Here is a 21393-nt window from a genome sequence, read left to right as displayed (position 1 = left end):
CTGTGGTTCTGCACTGCCTATGAAAAACCAGATGTGAAAACGTTTTGAACAGAACCGCTGGAAAGGAAACTCTTATTTTGCTCTTCTTGGTAAAGGAAAATAATACGCTTTTACTTTTGGTCAGCCCTGAGGGGCTCAGGCAGATGGATGAGGGCATCAGTGTAGGTCCCTTCTAACTGAAATACCCTCTCTCACTTCGTGGAGCTTCAGCGACAAGGGAAAACCTTTAAAAGCTTACAATTTCACGATTAGAGCCATTACTGGCATGAAGCCCCAGCAGTGGGACAGGTCACTGGGTGACCCTCAGGGCAGGACTGACGGAAACTGCGGGGGAGGTGACACGGGGCCATGGCCACGCTGCATCCCGTGTCCCCAGCGCTAGGGCCCGCAGCCGCATCGCTAATTTAAACGCCTCCTTTAATTAGCGCCCTCGGTTCTCCGGCGCTCCCTGCCCTCGTGGCCTCAGGGAGCTGAGTTTCCCCTCTGCGCCTGCGCGCCCGCCGCCGGTCACGTGCCGGCGGGCAGCCTATGGGGAGGCACCTTGCTGCGCGGTGTCCGGGGAGAGGAAGCGCCCGCCGGTGTCCGCCGGTGCTGCCGCCGCACGGTATGCGCTGACCCGCCCCTCCCGCCCGCGGCGCGCCCGCACGGCGCCCGCCGCCAGTCCGAGGTGAGCGGGGACGGGGGGGGAAAGAGAGGGAGGGCGGGGTTGCCATGGCGACATGCGCCCCGGACGGGCCTGGCATGGCGACCCCGGGGCGGCGCAGCGGGGCTCGGCTCGGCTCGGCTCGGTTTGGCTCGGCTCGGCTCGGCTCGCGGGCTGTTCTCCTGGTCGCCGTGCGGGTCCGTGACACGGAGAGCCCCGGGGCAGCTTTCTCGGTCAAAGTCTGGAAGGGTGCGGGGCTTTCCGGTGCCGGGTTTGCGGGGCAGCCGTGCAGGAGCCCGGTTGAAGCAGCGCGGTTATGTTGGTGAAGCTGTGTTATTTGGGTTGTTACAATAAATAACCCCAACTCGAGCTGGAGTTAGTTCGCTGGCACCGCCCCGTGCTCGGGTACAGCGGGGCCAAGGGAGAGAACTATTCCTTGGCTTGGGTAGAGCCGCAGGAGGTCCTGCAGCCACACTGACAGCTATATTCCTTCTCTTGGAATGCTCTGTTATGTGCAGAGGCTCAGCCAGCAGCACAGGGGGTCTGTAGCTGTAACTAGTCCATCTCCATTTCTCCTCCGTTGAAAAATTCCTCTCGGGAAGGCCGGGAATATGTAATGCATCATTAGATCCAGCTCTTCCCCTTGCATGGATGCTGCTCTGTGGCTCCTGACAGCTTGGGTCATGGTTCACAAATCGCCCTGCCTGGCTCAAAGCTAATGCACACCACAGCAGCTTCACTTCTCTGTGCTTTGCCCTACAGAAGCATTGTGTTCTTTTGAACCAGCCTGTAGAGCTTTAGCAGAGAGAAAGCAAATGTTCAACTTCCTATCTAAGCAGGACGACAGCTCAGTGTTTTTACAAGATTTATCTTGAGGTTTTGCACTGATCACACTGAGTCCCAAAGACTTCAAGGCAGGGTGCTTCCTGCAGGGTGTGGTGCCATAGTAGTGGCTGGCTCTGTTAGAGGTGTTCCAGCTGCTGTGCCCGGTCCCTTGAGCTGCATAGTGCTGGGATATACCTGCACTGTCTCTATGGCAAAAGCAGTGTCTGTGTTTTGGTGTTTTGGAGACTGCGGAAGGTGCAGCTTCCTTCCATTTCCTGCTGGAGTGACTGGGGCTGGTATCCTTGCCACTGGGGTTGCTGTCTTCAGCCCTGAGCTAAAGCATGAGTCTTAGACATTTGTTCTTGAATACAGGCATCAAATTATCATCTCCCATAGTAAGTTGCTTACATATTTTGGTTGTGTTTGCTGTGTCGGGTTTGAACTCTGTGAGCCTGCTCTCTGTATCCGTTGTAGTTTTTCTTGTCTTTGTTAGGCTGCAGCACCTCCCAGTCTCACCCAGCCGGTGCCAGGTGACCGTGGTGAGTTCCCCTGACCCTTGGCCGCTCATTGCAGCTATTCTCTCTGCTCTTGAGAACGCGTGAACATGGGCTTGAGTGTCTGGCCTTTTATTGACAGATACACAGAGGCTTATATACCTGTAACTAGCTCAGACCAAAGGCTTTCTAGGTGTGGTTTTCCTTCTCCTTTTGTTCTGATAATTCCTGGTATCTTATTTGAGAACTGCTGAGCAGCAAACGAATGTTCTCAGGGAACTCGCTGTGAGAGCGGATTGTATTTTGGTTTGCTTTGTTTTCCCTTTCGGCAGTTAACACAGATTGGAAATGTTTGCCTTTCTCCAACCTGCGTTCTTTTTTCTGTTTACCAACTTTCAGACTTTATCTGCCATTTCATTAGTCTTTTGGCATTGTGAGAGCTTTTGACAACTGGGAACAGCTTTAGATTTTACTGTGCCCAATCCCAAAGGATCATCAGCCACTTGGTTTGTGTCTATTCATTTCTTATTCCACCTGTTTTTGAGGAATCTGCTGAACAGTTTATAGCTGGAATCTCTCTTTCACTATGGAGCCATCCTGTATTTGCTTCCTTTCTTTTAATGTGCCATAGACTCTCCTTAGTCCAGCTTGATTTTCTCAAAAGCCTTTATGGGGACGCTTCTGGTAGCTTTTTGGGAGTGCTAGTGTGTGGTATTTATTCAACTAATCACTTGCCTGTATGAATAAAGTCTAGCAGGTTCTTAAACATGAGGCTCTTTAATTGAAAAAAGGTGGTGGTTTTCCCCCAACATATTATAATTAGAGTGAAAAATGTTCATTTTGAGATAACACTGGAGCAGCTTCAGCCCCATTGAAAGCAGTGACACTGGGTGCTGTCTGACAAGGCTTTTAAAGTTGATGGTTTTATCTTGCAGGTTAAATAAGTAGGTGTGTTGTAAACTAGTGCTTTAATTAGGCTTTATATGCCTGGTAGCACATAAAGAACCATGCAGTAGTATGTGAGCATTGTTCTAATATGTCATTTTGTTCTTTGAAGTAGCTGCTGCTATTGTTTCTCTCAGTGGGTTGCTTGCTGTATTTAAAGCAAGTTGGCTTTAACATGTCTGAGCAATAGGTAAGTGGCTGTCCTGTGAATGCCCTCGTAAAAACTTGTGGCATTCTTAATTCTTGTTTCTTTTCTTAAACCAGAAGGGTATGCTCATCCTGTCTTTGGGTACCTGGGCTGGCCTCAGATGTCAGGAAAAGGTGTTGGAACTGCCAGTGGAGTTGAGAAAAATGGTCTGGTGTAGCTGGGAGCTCAGAGAGCCTCTAACATAATCCTTGTATTTATTTTTGTTAATGAGGTCTGGTACTTCTTTCGTGTCTGTTGTTATTTCTTTCCCAGAAAGAATGATCTTTATTTGCATGTGGGGGTGGTTTTTTTTCTCCGGGGGGTGGGGGGATTGGGGGGTGTGTGTGTGTGTCTATGTGTCTACACTGTTGGGCCAGTGTAGTCTGATAAGCTGGTCAGTGAGCTGGTGCCTGGTGTTTTAGCCCATCTGCTATGTGAGCTGGGCCTCCCACCCAAGAAACCGTCCTCTCTTCCTGGCTGTTTTCTACCTCTCTGCCTCCCACCCCAGCCACTCCCAGTGTAATTCATTAGGTGAGCAGGAGCAGTGAAGCTGTGGCTGGGAAGGCTGACTCTGAGTGACAACGCTGGGTGAAATACCTGAGGAATTACGGGTACAAACCTACGGACTTCCTTGTGAGTGGTTTGCAGTGTTGATTCAGAGGCGGTCATGGCCCTGCCCTCCTGCTCATCACAGGCTGCTGGGCTGGAAGCTGCCTTTGGTAATGGACAGGAACTCCCATCAGTGACTTGGTGCCACCGGCTGCTGTTAATGCCTTGCTCCTCTGGTGTTAAGATGCTTTTAAAGAAACAGTTGGGCTAAGCTGTTCAGTGTAACAGCAGAGAAAGTTCTGCCTTAGCTGAGCAGCTCTTCTACCTGCTTGAAAGTGAAACGCTGCCTGAAATCGTTGAGTGATATTGCTCCTGTCTGCCTGGGGTTTTTAACCAGTCACAGCCTGTCTGATGGCTTCAACACAGTGTTGCAAAAACACTTAGAGCTTCATGTCTTACACTGTCCCCCACCCACACTTCCCTTCTCCTAGAACGGTAGGAATGGGAGCTGCTCAGTTTTCCAAGGTTAGCTTTTAATTTAGTTTTACATTTTTCATTTTCAGCTTACTACTGTGGAGGTAAGAGCAGACATCTGTGCCAAAATCCATTTTAAATGTTGCTAGCTTAGAACGGTAGCAGTGGTGCTCTTGGAGGTGGTTTTTTGAGTCGAAGCTGAGTGTCTGATGCTGGAAAACGCCACTGAGAAAGAAAAGGGAGCCATGTTGGCTCAAATCTTACATTTGGGATGTTGGAGAGGTGCGTGTTTGCAGCATGTGTCCCCTCTTCAAGCTTTTCTTTGATTTGTTATTATTTTTGTTTAAGCACCTTGTTTGCACCAGCCTCTCAGAAGTTCCTTGTTTGTGCTTCCTGTAGTGAAGGGGGCAAAGGGGCTGAGTTTATGGACAGCTGTGTGTTGCTGCTCGGTAATGAGGACAGCGTGGAGGAAATGGAGGCAGGCTCGAACACCCTCTGCCCGTGTTTGTACTACAGCAGGCTGAATTCCTGGCTGGTTTTCTTAGTCACGACATACATTTCTGCGTGGCTGTTTATTCTAATTGGGGAATGGCAGTGGGCCTGCGTGTGTGATGGGTTGTTGAGCTGCGTTTTTCGTTTGTTTTCTGGAGGAACAGCTGCTTATTGGAAACGTGCCCTGTTCAACGTTTGCAAGGTATTAGGTCTCTCCTCTAGCAGGCTTCTTGTTATAATGTGCCTCTGTTGTGACCCTTCAGTTTTAACTCCCTGCAGTGCTGCTGTCACAGAGCAGATTTTCTCTTCTGCATCTTAACAAGAAAAGATTTAACAGCAAAACCCTCTTAGAGATTCTTGTTTGCCATCCCCCAGAGGAATTGCTGTATCTGGGGCAGCAGGAAGCGGAGCCTTTTGCAGTATGCTTTGGAGACACTTTATTTGGGTATCACCTCCTGTGAAATGTGTGGCTTCAGTAATGTATCTAGAGTTGTAGGGTAAAAGAACAGCCCAGCAAGCAGCTTGCATGCAAAACATTAACGTTTCTGCTGCTGGAAAACTGACAAGTCAAACTTCAAGTGTGCAGAAGATCAGGGATATGAGTATAAAGGTATTTCGCTAACAGTAAGTGTTTTCATTTCAAATGAATAGCCTCTGCTTGCTGTGCAGGTAGAACTACATTTTTGCCTTCTCATTTCTTAATACCCTTTTGGGATCTGTTTCAAATCCTGATCCTTGGTGGCAGGAAGCCATAGCGTTAATCGCTGGGATTCTGCAGTTTCGCCCTTCAGGCATTCAGTTCTGTGTTGTGCACACCTCAATCTGGGTGTAACAGAAAATGAAGTGCAGAGCTGGGGACCAGGCACAAGTGAGTTTTTTAGAACAATGGTTTCAGAGGTGAGGAAGAATTGGCTGAGCAGCGAGGGGTGAGCCTCTGGGGGGAGGCCTGATGCCAGGATGGGTGCTCCCAGGTTGTGTGTGACATGCTGCCTTCTTGCCTGTCCGAGTCCAGTGGCCAGGCTCTTGAAGATATTCCACTCGAGGAGAGTTTAATATCAAATTACTTGTTTGGTATCTTTGGTGTTATGGAGGATTTTGATTAGCAGGGTGATAACTGAAATCACAGCATAAGCATAATGCAGCAGTTGCAGTGTACAGTTGAATCCAAATACAGATATGATGCCTGTTACTGGTCCATGTGCTCGCTGTCATGGTGCTTACTGCCTGCAGTCACCGGGAAGGAATACACAGATTGGAGCCAGCTCAGGCCCTGGGCTTTCTTCAGAGCTTATTTTTTTAATTGTCTGGTTTCTATACTTTGTGCTCAGCCACAAAATATACTCCCCCAGTGCTGGTCTGGCCAACTCAGGGAGGCATTGTTCTTTGTATATTGTCTCAGGGCACCTGGTGATTCACTGGTGCAGCTGTATTTAAACCCAAGGTTACCTTCCTGGTCTCCCTGGTATTGAGATAAAGTCTGGTTTCTTTACAGTACATTCTTCCCCAAGCTCACTGTTGTTTTGGCCTCCTCCAGTGGCGGGGGGGGGGGCGGGGGGAGTGGGGTGATACTGGTCAGGGGCGCCGCCTTGGGTGGATTTACTGGAGAATAAAGTCCAGACAGTAACAACCTTCTTTCTCCCGAGTGATGATGTCCCTGAGACAAGGTGAGGCTGTGCTTTGGAGGCAATTGGGATCTGCATAGCAGGGTGGACTAAAGGCATCTCTTCAAGATGGGGATCCAGGAAGCTCTGCAGGGGGAGGTGGTTGAGCAGGGCAGTTTTCTGCACAGAAGGAAGCTGCTGCTGAAGGAGTTTAAATAATGAGGAGCAAAAGGTCTTGAGCTAGTTCGTGTTCCTGAGTAACCAGGGATACACAGGGGCTCTGAGGCTCTGTCCTTGTGGGTCTGGTAGAAATAACAGAAAATCATCATGCCTGGATCAAAAGGACTATTGTGGAATGACATAATCTAGCATCAGAGCCTGTTTGCAGCCATGTTCTCACGTTATTTTCAGACCAAGGCACAAAATCAGTTGTTTTGTCCTTGATTTTCTATTAAGAGTCCTGCTCACTCTAAACATCTGCTAATGTGGGGAATTAAGTGATGGCAGTTTTGAGCAGCCCTCCTATGGGATGTGATGAATGATACAGGAATGGAGGTGAAATGATCACTGTTCTGCTTGTGACTGTGAACTCCAGGTTCCATCAGTTTACGTAACGTACCGGGAATAAGGAGTACTGCATCTTCTGGGGTTTGTGTGCTGCAAATCCCAAGTGAACCTGCATAGGATTCCTAGAAAGAGCATTCGAAAGGATAAATGGAGTGTGACAAATAGCGTATGGAGATATGTTTATATCGCATGCACAGCAGAGGTGGCTGTACCGATGCAGGCAGCACATTTCATACCCCAGCTTTCCAGTTGTGCCTTCAGGTGCAAAGGAACCAGTTTGAGCCCAGGTAGGGTGAAGAGATTTGCTCCTCACTGATGTTACGTGAGCCTGTGGGCCTGAACAACCTGATCTAAGTTGAATTAAAACCCCGAAGGGTCCTTCTAACCTGGTTTATTTTTAATTCTACCAGGCTTAAAGCAGTACCTAGGGTGTATAAAGCCAAGTATTAAAATAACTTTAAAATTTGGCTGTGATAATGTTGCCCTAAGTCCTAGAAGTGCCTCTTTGAGATTCTTAATAGTGAATTCATAATGTTTTCAAATTCAGTTACCATTTTATTGTGTTAAATGAAGAACTTGATAACAGGGGTGTCCGTGTGGAACATTCCCTGTGACACCAGTAGCCTAAAAACACAGTAAGTTTAAAGTGAAATGCAGCAGGGAAATCTTCATTGCTTTGTTGGAATTAGACCTTCGGTTGGTTCAGATTGAGTGGTTTAATGTAAATCAAATCCCTTGTGCCAGATGGTGTAAGGTAGAGAGACTTACAGCTCTCTTACACTGAAAACTCCTGCTGGTGCTCTTGAAGGGGTACTCTCCAGATAACAGCCAAGCTTGTGTCTGTTTTGAGCACCGTGTTGCTCAGCCACAGTTAACATGTCTGTCCTGCATTTTGAGCAGCTCTTAATTCTGCCTGGGCTTTGTTTGATCCTGTTTATTTACAAGTGGGAGGTGATGCCAGGTGCCATCAAAGGGTGGGTTTTTTCCCCAGAAATCTTGCCTCGGTGGGTTTGAGGACTGTTCACACACACAAAACAAGGACTTGGTGGCAATGCTGGAGCAGCACCTGTGCTGAGGTACAAGGCACAAGGGAATCAATCCATCTCTGCCCTGCTGTGCATGCATATGAGTCTTCCAGGGAGTATCTGCAGGCTGTGTCATTGCCAAGCAGATGGTGTGCTCATGTAATGTGACATAGGGCTCCTGTGCATCTGCCCCTGCCTGAAGTGCTGGGGAAGAGCATCCGGAGGGATGTGACCTGGCAGGCGGACAAAGGCCAGCTCACATGCTGCCTCTGCAGAGCAGATGTGTTGCGCACCCGTGTGGTGCCTCAGACCTGTCCTGTGCACGCTGTGTACTTGGTAGCTGTCTGGAGGAACTTCATCTTTTCCTCAACAAGCAGATAATCCTTACTCATGCAGCAGGAGAGTGCTTGGAGAAAATGCTTTGAAGTCCAGAAGGTAAAGAACCTTCAGCCCAAGTAAATAAACGTCTTATCTATTTAACGGCAGAGGTGCCTGCAGTACCAGAGTGGTTGGTTATGTGTCTTCTGGGACAGTGCTTCCTGAATTGTAGGATCACTTTGTAAAACTATCTTGACAGTTCTTGATTTTTTTTATTATTATTTTTTTATTCTTCCCTGCAGGTTTGCTTTTTTCCATTGAGGACAAGTTGATTGCCATTAGCTATAAAATTGGAAAGTAAAAGATTCTGATGAGCTTCAGTCTTTGTTTCTGCAAGTAAAGAAGATACCCGCACGTTGTTTTTTGTATGAACAGTGAATTTGAAGCCAGTACTCTCCTTATTGAAGTTATATATGTATACAGTTCCAGTTACTATTCATTTGCTTTAATCTTTGATTACCTTGGTTTTATTCTGCCAGGAAATTCAGTGATATTTGTTGCTAGATGATAAAAATTTTATTTGGGATTTTCATGAGTTTATCTGGATGGAGGTTGAAGTCAAAATACAAGTTCATAAATCCAGCATCTTGTGATGGTTCATTGCTGAATTCCAACTTACTTTCGCAGGAGGCACAGGGCAGAAACATTGTTAAAGCATGTCTAATAGTGCTAAATGATGGAAATCTTAACCTGTTGAACCACTTGACCAGGCTTTTGCAGGTATGGAAGTGCTCGAGGGATCTTTCAAATTCATTTAAGCAGCTCCCTGCCACATTCTTGTAAGCATCAGGCCTTATTCTGGGTTTTGTTCTAGGTTCAGCTGCAGCAGTCATTTTTCTCCTTCTTAGTAGCTGGTGCAGTGCTGTGGTTTTGACTTTAGCCTAAGAACAATGCTGATAACACCAATGCTTTTAGTTGTTGCTAAGTAATGCTTAGCTCCGACCAAGGACATTTTCAGTCTCATGCTTTGCCATTGAGGAGGGGCATGGGAAGCTGGGAGGAAGCAGAGACAGGACACCTGACCTAAACTAGCCAAAGAGGTATTCCATACCACAGCACGTCATGCCCAGTATATAAATCGGGGAGAGTTACCCAGAAAGCCCAAATCACTGCTCGGATCAGGCTGGGTATCGGTCAGCGGGTAGTGAGTGGTTGTGTTCTCTTCCCTTGTTATTTCCCTTATCATTATTACTGGTGACAGCAGCAGTGGTCTGTGTTATACCTTAGTTACTGGGCTGCTCTTAATCTCAACCCGCAGGAGTTATGTTCTTTCCATTCGCCTCCCCATCCCTCTGGGAGCAGGGGAGGAAAGGTGGGGAGTGATCGAGTGGCTACATGGTTCTGAGTTACCAGCTGGGCTTAAATCAAGACAGATTTGAACACCCTATTGGATTAAGAGTGCTGTTTCTCTCAATTTCTCTAGAAATAATGGTATTATCTATATTTTATATATATATATATATATATATATATATAAATACAAGAACCCAAAGAGGGAAAGAAAACTTCCTGCTTTTGAGAAATCCTGAATTGAGGTTTCTTAGGTGTGAAGCATCTAGTTCAAGTAGAGAAACTATCCCTGTACCTGGTAGCTAACCTAAACTCTAAATAACCATTGTGCCCTTGCACAATGAGACCTACGAGTAGGTGGTAGAAATATTGGGAGTACCAGTACTCGGCGTACTGGGCTGAGTGAACAGTGATAGTTCATGGAGTCCCAGCCATTGCCTGGGGCTGAGGCTCCTCTGCCTTTTAGGCGGCATTACTGTGAAATATTGTTCTTGAGCTCGTTACAGCTAGAGCATATTGATGCCAAAGATTTATGATGTTATTGTAAAATGGTAAGGTTAGGCCTTACAATATGCTTTGATTTAAAATTATATGTTAAGTTAGCTTATTTAGTAATGTACTCTTTCTTTTCATCCAACTTCCATTACTGCTGAATACCTGTAATGAGAATTTGAGAGGTTGCTCTGCAGGTCTCCAGTGCACCCAAGGCCAAAACGTTTTGCTACATTTGTTTTCAATAGAGCAAGGCAGAACAGTAGTGGAAATGATCAAAATCTTTATACTTTTCCTGGAGGGCTTTTCTTTGTTTTGAAATTAATTTGTTGTATATTAATATCGTCAGGTTTTAGGTAGGAAAGGAAACCAAATTCCATGTCTAATTCTGCTCACTGCTAGCTTTGTTATTTTGGGAAGGGGTGTCCTCAGAGCTCTTTCAAATGTTAACTGCATGGTTATTTCATAAGCACAAAATGTTGTCCGGTTTTATACTCGCCATAGATGAGCGTTTCCCACTTTGACACAAGGGGGAGGCCTCTGTGCCTGCTGGGTGGAGCAGTGCATGGTGTTAACCATGCCGCTTCCCGGAGTGTGCCGAGCACAGGAGCAAAGGGTGACACCTGGGGAACAGATATTAAATGAAATGACTTGACTTTGGGGTTTCAGAAGCAGCCGTGGACCTCCCTCCGTCAACAGCACGAGGCTGGAGCCATGTTTTGTGTCAGAGCCGAGTGTTGGCAGTGTTGTGGTATGAGTGGAGCCTATAAACTCCTAAAGGCCCTTTTAACTTCTGTTGGGTGCTGGGGTTCTATTTTATGCTGATACTGGTTACTTCCAAACATATCTTCTGTCCTCTTAAAAGCAGGCTGCCTCTAAAAGTGATGCTGTGGTCACTGTGCTAGCTGAGGCTTTTGTTCAGGGCTCTGGCTCTGCTAATGGCAGCATGCCACAGGCTGTGCAGAGGGGCAGGACCTGGATCTTGGGTGTTTGCCTAGATATCCCCGCGGAGCCAGTGGCTGTCATCGGGGTATGAAAGGAATTGACATCCTTGGGACTTCCTCTGTCTTGACACAGCTCTTCCAGCAACAGCAATACCTGGCCAGGGAAGGAAGTGCTCTCCTAAAACCTTGTGCTAGGTGGTGTGTGAAATGTTATGTAAATGTGCAGGCGCATCTGCATTGGGCCACATAATGCAAAGCAGATGGAGTGAGTCCCCACAAATGCAACCGGTGCTGGGAAATGGCTGTCTGGATTTGAGGGGAAAGGAATTACCCTGTGCAACAAAATGGTCATGGATTACTTTAAGGCTGGCTTCAGCCCCAGGATAATGCACAGTGCTTGCCCAGCTCTTTCAGAATATAGCGTTAAATAAACACGGACTAATCCTCACAAGAATGTGTCCTGTGCTGGCTCTGCCTCTCCTGCTGCAGCAGCAGCAGCTAAGGCTGCCCCTAGGCCCCTGCCTCTTCTATTCATTACCAAAAATATGGCTTTGTCGTGGTTGTTTCATATAGCTGGTTCCTTAATGCTGAGAGTACTGCCCAAGGAGGGGTGCTGCCTTACAGGAGCATCAAAACTGACAAAGAAAACTAAAATGTACAAGAAAAAGCACCCCTGTTGCAAACCTGAGTGCTGCTTAATGTCCTCTAACATAGCAATGTACTGGGGCTTGGAGCTCTGCCATGGCCAAAGCAGCTCTGGCTCTATGTGCTTGCTCACTCCTCCTCCTTTATCCCCCCACCCCAAAGCTGACCTTATGCTACCTGAGCTTTTGCCAAGCAATTCTGGTTTACGAACAGTTTTGCCCTCCCTTTGTGATCTTGTGGTGGGCCACTGCTCTGGAATGGCTCAGAAAGGGTCTGGTGTGCCACCGAGCTCCACACTGCTGTGCACTGCCTGCTTCAGCATGCTAGAAGGTCACCAGGGGCTAGTGCTGGAGAGCGGGCTCGCTGCGACAACAGGGTACAGGTTTGAAGTCCAGCGTCAGAGGGCTTGAGCTGATTCTAGGAGTATAAAATTAGTTTTAAAAGCAGCCAGGAGTACTGGCTTTGTGGGGTTTCTAGGCGCTAAAGTTGGTTTGAAACTGGCATCTGACTGGTTGTGAAAGCTGTAGGCTGCTCGGTAAATGTGCAGCCAGAGTCCTAGAACAGGCTGTGAAGTAGCTGTGGTTCTTTTCTAAGGACTTATTTGGAGAAGAATGAGGGATCCATATCGATATATGGGTCCCTGCAGATGCCCTTCTTGGGGAAATATGTAGGACTGGTCACTGGAAGGAAAGCTGTGTCTGGGAAGGATCCCTTGCTTGAAGAAACCCATCCCATTTCACCTTTTCCAAGAGCTGTAAGAGAATGTCCTTGGAACTCTGTTAAAGCATTTTGCCATTCTTTCTGCCTACCTTGGAGAAGATTTCTGTAGATGATAGTGGACCTTATTTGTACCTTTTCTCCTGTTGATACATTGGCTCTTTGATGTGTTCCAGGTTGCACACAAGCCAGTGCTAGAGTTTCTTCTTCCTCCCTGTTCTTCATCCATGTGTCTATGCTACAAATGCTTTTACAACCACTTCTGTTACAGCTTACTTCTTTGCCTCTGGTACCTTGTTAGGAAAAGGCTGAAGACATTGGAGTTAAGTGTCCTGTGCGTGGTTAGCAGGGCTGTGGTAGTGCTGTGCTGAAAGAAAAGGGTATCTTGGCATTTCTGTATTTGAACGCTGTCTGCTGGGCTGGAAAGGAAGCCCTTGTGGAGCTGTAGCAGGTAGGAATAAGGGGAAATGAAACTCATTCACCAGCATAGGTTAAACAAAATCAACCTTTTAAAAGAATTTGAATCCTCTGCATATGTACTAACTGGAGATGATGGTGTTGTATAAGAGTTTATAAATGTTTTTCTAGCAGTGCTTCCTTTTTAAGCTGTTTGTTCACTTTTGTTTGGTCGTGCGTAGACATGTGAAGAGCTCCATGCATCATAAGCTACACTTGGCACATTGTTGGCTTACTTAATGCAGTATCCCAAGCTCTTTTTAGAAGTGCTTGGTGCCACATGTTTCCTCACGCAGCATCGCTGGACCATGGTGTGTAGAGATGCAGGGCTGGGGGCTGGGTCAGGCTGAGAAGTGAAATGTGCTGATCCTGTGGGCAGCAGGGCTTCGAGTTGCTTCTTGGGTTAATATTGCCATGTTTTGGTTCAGCTCTCTTGAAAACTTATTCTGCTACGAAAAACAACTTGATACTGAGACCCTTCTGCTGCCTTTGTGCAGATGCCTGGCTGCAGCTGGCAATCAGAACCTGAGCTTCATCATTCTTTTAACATGTTTGCTTTCTTTTCTTGCAGGCGTGAATGACAGAGGAGGTGCCCCCCACTGCACTTACAGACGTAAACCTGCGTCTTCTCTGCCACAATGACATAGACACAGTGAAACAGCTCTGTGGTGACTGGTTCCCAATAGAGTAAGTTAATGGTTTTAGGGGTGAGATGGTGGGGATCTAGAAACAAATGGTATGAACCTGCACTGGCCCAGTTCAGAGCTGACACCAAGGGCTCTGCAGCCATCTGGACTAAGATAAGAGGCAGTTCTGAATCTTTTATGCACTGTGGTGGTGTTCCTGTTAATGGCCCTTTGCTGCTTGTCCTGATCAGAAAGTTTCTGTATGCAGATTTTGGCAGAGAAATAGGCTTTGTTATTAAGGGGGTGGATCATCTCCTTGGGAAAGACTGTTTGAGATGGGGAAAGGAGCACACTTCCAGGGAAAAGGATAGCATCCTGGTGCTTGTGAAAGTTGTGTTCTGGAGTGTGTGCCAAGAAAACACCCTCAGAGCTGAACCAAACTGACCTGGAGCAACTGTTCCTAAAGGAATGTCTGTCTGAATGTCCCAGGGGAGACCAAACAGTACTTGCCCATGCACACTGTGGCTCCCGAAGCTCTGGCTCCAAGCTGATCTCTGTCCCAGGTCAGTTCCCCAGGCCCCCATTTGGTAAATGCTTGTGTCATCACAAGCATGGGAATAAGGAGCTTTTGTGGGGGACAGGGATAGCTTTCTGGCTTAAAGCTTCCAGGGAAACTACAGCTCTAGACTTCAAGGATTTCTTTTGCTTTGTCAAGAGGATTTTAGTGGACTGTAATTAAGATTGCATAAAATGTAACAAACCAGCAAAAGCATTCATAGTATTTTGGATTTGTAGATTTCTTTTAAGCATGAGGCATGCTTGGAAATGTATGAATGTGTGCTGGTTTCCTGTAGTAGCTGCAGGAGGAGGAGGAGACCTGGAGGATGGTGATGCAATCTTTTTGGTACCAATATGCAGTATTTTTTCACATGTGTATAAGTTAATGAGATCTTTACATCTCAGATGAGGGCAGATGGATCTTGCATTTAAAAATAACTTGCTAAAGATGGAAGCGAAAGCTCTGGGCTATGAATGTAAAATGAAATGTGGTTGTCTTAGCAAGGCAGGAGGCCATTACCTGTGCAGCCTGCATTGCTGCTTAGATGCAATTGAAAGATACTATGCTACCAAATGGGGTACAGCAGCTGTTTGATGTTCATTGGTACTATACAAGAGTTAAGACAGAAAGGGTGAATAACTTCCTAACCCAGATTACATGGAATAAGCTAAATCGCAGAAAGAGCTTTAGATTGGCATATGTCTGAGGTACTTGGCTGGCTGGCTCTGCAGAAGACAGCCCTTTCAATAGCACAGCTTCCTGCCCTTAGTCTTGTGTAAAATACATTGGTCTGCAGTTCCAGTGACTGGCATTAAAGATTGTTGCTGTCAATTTCCAGTTGAGCAGCATGTTGGCACAGTATTGGCTGTGGCACTGCCTACTCCCATGGACCTCGTGTCCCTAAACATTCCTGTTTTTTCTTCCTTCCCCAGGTACCCTGACTCATGGTACCGGGATATCACTTCCAACAAGAAGTTCTTTTCCCTCGCAGCCACATACAGAGGCTCCATTGTGGGAATGATAGTGGCAGAGATCAAGAGCAGGACGAAGGTTCATAAAGAGGTATGCTATAAACTGTACTTCAGTAAGAGGTAGTCCACCTCTTGCCATGGGTAACTGGGATGGGACCTGTTTGGGATATTTTTTCTGCCTCTATCCAGACACTTGTTAAGAGATCAGGAACATGCTGATTTCCAGCTAATGGAGTGAGGGGATGGGCCTGAACACATGAGCTGCTGAGCAGCCTGGAACCATAGTCTGTTCCTGCTGCAGCTAGGCAGCTGTGGCTGGTGGGAAGCTGACTGCTCAATGTGCTGTGCAGAGAGAGCCAGTCATGCAAGTGTAATCCAAAAGTGACTGAGTAGCAGGCCATGTACCTGTTTGGCTGTTCTCAGTGCTCCTGGTCATCCATCGCTGGTGAGTGAGGTATGAGCAGCTGTAGGAGAGCGAACCTCTTCCGTTCTTACACAAGTGTTGAACTTCCCTCACTGTTCTGGGTGAGTCACTGTAGTGACTTCCACAGAAACTCCTTCATTTACCTGGTCGCTGTCTCTAACAAAAGCAGAGGTGACCAATCTGCAGAAGGCTCAGGCTTCAGGGATAACAGAGCTTGGAGGTCAGGAGAGGCAGCACAGTACAGCAGAGAGGTGAAGAAGAGATGGTCTCTGAAGACAGTATGGGGATAGACCACTGGGTTAGTGTACATAAAACAGCATAGGCAAGTAGATTAAAAAGAAGCAGGGCAATGCAGAGAATTCATAACTTCTAAAAGTCTCTCAGTATTATATTTAAACAGTAATCTTAACATTTATAGGGACTGAGAGCATTGAGTAGCATGGGTCTCTTCATTTTAGCTGTCTGGCTTCACCTCAGAGGTAAAGAGTTGCATCTTCAGCAACTCTAACAAAAGGCTCTTGTTCCAGCCAAGCTGAAAGCCAGGGGCTTATACAGCCACTGCTCCAGGCCATTGGGCCTGTAAACATGCTCCTTGTCCTCTGCAACAATACAGAGACCTCCAGCTGACATGAAGCTCAGATGACACATGCAGATAATAAAGACTGTTCCTGGACTGATGTAGATACTGATGGGTAACTCCAGAATTAGCACTTGGAAACCTTCCTGGTAAAGAATGCAAATATATTCTGTCCTTAAGCTCACAAATAATGTACATAGTAAGGAAAGATCCTGATTTATGTTCTGTGTCTGGGAAGATTATATGAAAGTAGGAATAACCCCTAAGGGACCATGCTTGGAGTTTTTAATTCCCCACGTCTCTTCCAGAAGCTTCAGTTAAGACTGTTCAGTGAAGTTTCCAGCTATAGCCTTTTTTCCAGATGTTCTGGGTTGGGATTCTTGCTTTCTCCTGTGCCTCCCCAGATATCCTACTAAATAACTTGTCCTTTCTCTCCTCAGGATGGAGACATCCTAGCTTCCAATTTTCCATTGGACACGCAAGTTGCTTACATCCTAAGTCTTGGAGTGGTGAAGGAGTTCAGAAAACATGGAATAGGTAAGATGCTGCAAAGTGACAACTCCGTTGCTGTCATTTGTCATGTGTGGACATGGCTGAAGGAGACCTGCAATACCCTTTTGAGACAAAGCTCACTGATTATTTGTGCCAGCAGTTGGGAAGGTGACGCACTCACATCCCTTCTTGGTATTAATGTGGGTATACTGAAATGTTGTTACTTGCTTTGTCCATCTTGATCCTGGGGGTAACTGAGCACACAGAAAACTTGCACTCCTGCTGCTGAGACTGAAAGTGCCAGGACTCCACCCTGGAGCAGGGTTTGAAATGATGTTCTTTCATGGGTGTCGGAAGCCTGGTCCCTGAAGCAGAAATAGAGCTGCTTGTAACTTTTTACCTAACAGATAGAACGAACATTTAGAAGAAAAAGAGTGTAAGTTGGAGCTGATGAAATCTGTCAAATGCGTTTAAAAGTCAGTTCTGAATGCCTGCTGCAGCACACAGCTTTTCTGCATGCATTTGAAAACCCTGCAGTCAGAGTTCATCTCTGTTTAGAACAGGATGTGTTTTGTCATCAAACAAGTGCCCTTGTGGGGCAATTTCAAGCATGATCTCTGTCTTTGATCTGCAAAAGGAAATAGGCCAGGTTTGACAGCGTGGCCCAGTGTTGCACATCTGATGTTTCTTCAGTGGGTACAGGTATAACTCCTCTTCTTCAAGGTCCTCCCTTCTCCTGCATTCGTGTTTAGAAAGATACATACTGATAGGGTACATAAACAAATGACCAGAAGAGTCCTCAGTGAGAGCACTGTAGTTAAAACTTGCATTGAAATGCTGCTGGAGATAAGTATTTTCTTCTTTGTACAGAAATACAAAGAACACAGGATAGTGTTCACAGGTGGTGGTAAAGGGGTCTCCTGTTCCATAAAACTGTGGTGGGTTTGAGTTTCAGTTTCCAAAAGCTGATTTATTTTTTCTTTCCCAAGCTCCATCTTGCTGGAATTTTCTCCTTTCAGGATGATGTGTTCTGTACCCATTAAATCTCTACAGCACATTGCTGTGTTCCATCAAAACCTTTGGTCTTGTACATGTAACAAAACAACCTAAAGAGCTGTTGCCTGCTGGTGCTTCTCCTGAGACCTTTTCTACTTGTGTTTGAAGCTGAAGTCTTTCATGCAGGAGGCTTTTCACCCCAGGCACACTTCTAAGCACTAAAGCTCTGATTTTTCTCTGGCAGACATTAAAAGGCTTTGGTTTCTAATTCTCTGTTATCCTTAAACCAGAGGGCAGTTGGTTCTCTGAGAGATAAAAGCTTGAAATATCTCATAGCACAATAAAACAGCTCTCCTGTTTCTCACCAGTCTCTGGGTGATGTTTTTGTGCTTGGCTGATAAAAAATCCTCGCTAAGTATCGAGTGACCATGAAGTCAGTGCTGTTGACTTCTGCTCTGAAATCCTATGTGGCCTTGTCCCCGAGTCTTGCATTGGATTGTGAAACAGCAGCATGGATCTCATCTGTGTGTATTAGCTAAGCTATTTCTTTAGCCTGTTTTTACCACACCTCATGGAAGCAAGTTCCCCTGCAGGTTCTGCTGGGTCCTTCATGCCATGTTGAGGTGGTTTGGATGAACCTCCAGGTCTCATCTCTTGGGGCTGGAGTACCCTCTCTGCCTGTCTCTGGTTCCTCCTGCTGAATAGCAGCTGCAGCAAATCCAGTTTGAATGAGACTATACCCCATCTCCCCTCCTTAGGAGAGATCTTAAAATCCTACCAGTTCTTAGATTTGAATTCAAGCTCAGCAGACACAGTGCAATAACCTGCTTGTCAAGTCCTGTTGTAAAGGGTTTTAAAACACATAGAATCATAGACTCACAGGACAGTGGTTTGGGTTGAAAGGGAACTTGAAGCTCATTTAGTACCAGCTGCCCTGCCATGGGTAGAGGCACCTTCCACTAGACCAGGTTGCTCTGTGTGTGTAAATGTGCTCTGTTTCATACATGTGATGGAACTGATTCCATTGAAAATGACTCACTGACCCTCCCCAAAGCTGGGAGCTGCTTTCCCAGGGATGGGCATTATTGACAGTTTCCTGTGTCTGGCTCTTCTTTGTGGTTATTGAATCAGAAGTTTGTGTCTTTATAAGATGTGTTTTGTGAAGCCGTGCTCATAGGCAAGGTGAGGTTCATATTAAAACCACATAGTGTGGTCCTGTTTAATTCATCAGGGTTTGTGAGAACTGGGTTAGACCTGGGGTCTCCAAGTGTGTGTAAGTCGCTGCTTAGACACTGGGTGCAGAAGATCTCAGCTGGGACCTCCAAACCCTTGTGCTGCCCTGCGACAGCAGCTGCACTGTGTGATTCTGCTGCTCTTCCCTTCAACAGGTTCGCTTTTGCTTGAAAGTTTGAAAGACCATATATCAACAACTGCCCAGGATCACTGCAAAGCCATCTACCTGCACGTCCTCACCACTAACAACACAGCAATAACCTTCTATGAAAACAGAGACTTTAAACAGCACCACTATCTTCCCTATTATTATTCCATCAGAGGGGTCCTCAAAGATGGCTTCACCTACGTGCTGTACATCAATGGTGGACATCCACCCTGGACAATCTTATATCCTTTACCTTCAGTCTCATTAGCAATGGAGCACACTAAAACCAAACTGTGTTCTGAGCTAACAGTAGCAATCTAGCAGTGTGTGAGCTGGGATAGGTCTGGGGACTGATGCCTGCTCAGGCATGGGTTTAATCTGGAGCTTGGAAGGAAGGTGACATTAGAGGAATAGGACAGAGGCCTGTTTGTCCCCTGATTCCTTTGGGAACAGTTAAGAGAGGCAGTGTAGGATGGTACACTGAGTTCCAAGTTGGAGCAGGTTTGACACTAGTGATAGTGAATACTGGTGTTAAGCCAAAGTGTGCTTGTGGGGTGCAGGATTTCGCCAGGAGCATGGCAGAGAAGCTCTTTGTCTTGCTTCCTGTGACCTGGGATGCCGTGTGACCCTGGCCTGGCCTAGATCTCAGCAGGCTGCTCTCAGACTGGCTTTGGGAGTTCGTTTCAGGTCACTGGATCACGACAATGAAACTTGATCTTTCCTGGGTGTAGCTGGTCAGTCCAAACCTCTCCAGGCAAGCGGATGGATTGCCATCCCACAGGAACCTGCTGTGGAGTGCAAAGGGAACCAGCAGCTCCTTAGAGAAGGTATTCCTCACACAAGTTGGAGCCAGTGTTCCCAAGCTGCCGTCCCCTACAGTGCAAAGCAGACCTGCTTTTGATAGAAAGGAGCAGGCAGTTAATACGAAGAGTGGATCTGTGTAACTGAGCAGAGCAGCTTTCATTGTATCATGGGGTCTCTTTAGGGAGTGCTAGTCCCCAGGGTTATTTTAAGTTATTTCTTAAGTTACAGTGTGAATGTTGCTGTCCTTAACTGGGGCCACTGACTACCTACAGCACATTGGATCAACGCTGGCCAGCCTGAGCCCATGCTCAATTCCCCAGAGGATATATCGGCAGGCCCAGAGCCTCCTCTGCAGCCTGCTCCCCTGGTCGGGCATTTCTGCCAAGAGCGGCATTGAGTACAGCCGGACAATGTGATGGGAGCGGGGGGTACAGAAGGCAAAGGTGGGTACCTGGGGAAGAGCTCCCTTCTCTGCCCAGGGCCAGCAGTGATGTGGTGGCAGTGCCCCATGGCCACCGTCCTGGAGCTGCAGCTTGGCTGCTGGGGAAGCTGCTGTGTAAGGTGTCTGGGGCACAGTGATGGCACAGTGATGCCCCAGCCTCCAGCTGGGGGGCAAACTCCTGTTGGTTCGGTTTGAATGGGGTTTGAAATCTGATCCTGCTTTCTTGAGCCCAGAGCCCGACAGCAGATTAACCTGTCCCTCCTTTTCCTAGCTCTGTTAGACCAGCTTGCAAGACTCGGAGTGACCACAGTCCTTGCTCTTTGCCCAGCACAGTAACTAGAAGCCCATTTGCCGTTGGCTCTGATGACAAGGTGTTCAGGACAGCAGCTCCTCAGTACTCAAAGAAATCCATAACACCTTGTTTCCCTTTCCTTTCCATAGGATTGTTCTTCCTTTCATCTCCTGACCCATCTGGCTCTGCACTGGTGCCAGTGATGACGACAGCTCTTGATCAGTGACCCAGCCACTGGACAGGACTCCTTGTTCCACAGGTTGACTGAGATTTGGTAGACTTCACACTTGCGGGGCTGCAGCCCTGACCTACCCCCATGGCCTCAAGCCCTGGCTGTGCCCCGGCTGAGGGCCCTTTGCATCACCACTCTGTGTGCATGTTGCACTGTCCCTGCCACTTCCCTTGCCTCTGGTTTGCTCCTATTTGTATATGTGATGTAGAGGGGTTCAGCTGCTGCTTCCACACCATGGCTACTGAAAGCAGGGGGAATGGGGTTAATGAATCTGTGCTGACCATGTAAATGAGCTGTAAGTGCCCTGGCAGGATGTGGTCATACCCTTATGGCGAGGGAAGGGGGAGCCGGGTGAGGGGAAGTGGGGATCATGTCTGGGTCCTGCCAGGTCAGGCGCTGGTGCTTCCTGCGGGTAACCTCCAGGGGGGGCAACTGCCTCGCATGAAAACCACCCAGCCCCGCCAGCCCTCCAGTGACTTACAAAGCAGCATCTCATTCAGGATGCATCAAGTAGAAGGCAGGGAATGAAATTGCTATTTCATAGTGAAATATATATATATTATACTGTATAGATCTTTCTGCCTTTGTCCAAGTTGGAATGTCGCAGGGGAGGGAAGCTGGGGTGTAGAACGGCTGCATGCACCCTCCCTCGGCCCTGGGGCTGGACTCTGCAGGCTCTTTAGGGATGAGATCTGTGCACAGATCACAGCAGCCATGGTCTGGGCACCCCCAGGGCAGTGCCAGCCGGCAGTCTCCTGGGGGCTGTCCTGGGGTTGTCCAGCTGTGTCCTGGCTGCAGCAGCCTCCATGGGCAGGCCAGCTTGGGGCTGGGTCTTGGCTCACTAGCAGTTACCATCCAGCCTGTGCCCTTGGG

The 21393-nt window shown here is 47.3% G+C and overlaps 1 protein-coding gene across 1 annotated transcript; it reads left to right on the top strand.

The window, feature by feature from the left end:
* Positions 1-582: 582 nt before the first annotated feature.
* On the top strand, positions 583-21089 carry NAA60 (N-alpha-acetyltransferase 60, NatF catalytic subunit). Its single transcript, XM_061358152.1, has 7 exons — positions 583-667; positions 13296-13411; positions 14842-14971; positions 16322-16418; positions 18758-19003; positions 19825-19997; positions 20438-21089. The coding sequence occupies exons 2-6, from the start codon at positions 13302-13304 to the stop codon at positions 19968-19970; spliced, it is 729 nt and encodes a 242-aa protein (XP_061214136.1). The 5' UTR covers positions 583-667; positions 13296-13301; the 3' UTR covers positions 19971-19997; positions 20438-21089.
* Positions 21090-21393: the final 304 nt, after the last annotated feature.

Source organism: Neopsephotus bourkii, unplaced genomic scaffold, assembly GCF_033783945.1.
Source record: "Neopsephotus bourkii isolate Nb327-2 ecotype Australia unplaced genomic scaffold, CSIRO-AGI_Nbou_v1 NB_940, whole genome shotgun sequence".
In the NCBI taxonomy this organism is placed as follows: Eukaryota; Metazoa; Chordata; class Aves; order Psittaciformes; family Psittacidae; genus Neopsephotus; species Neopsephotus bourkii.
This window is presented reverse-complemented; position numbering and strand designations above follow the sequence as displayed.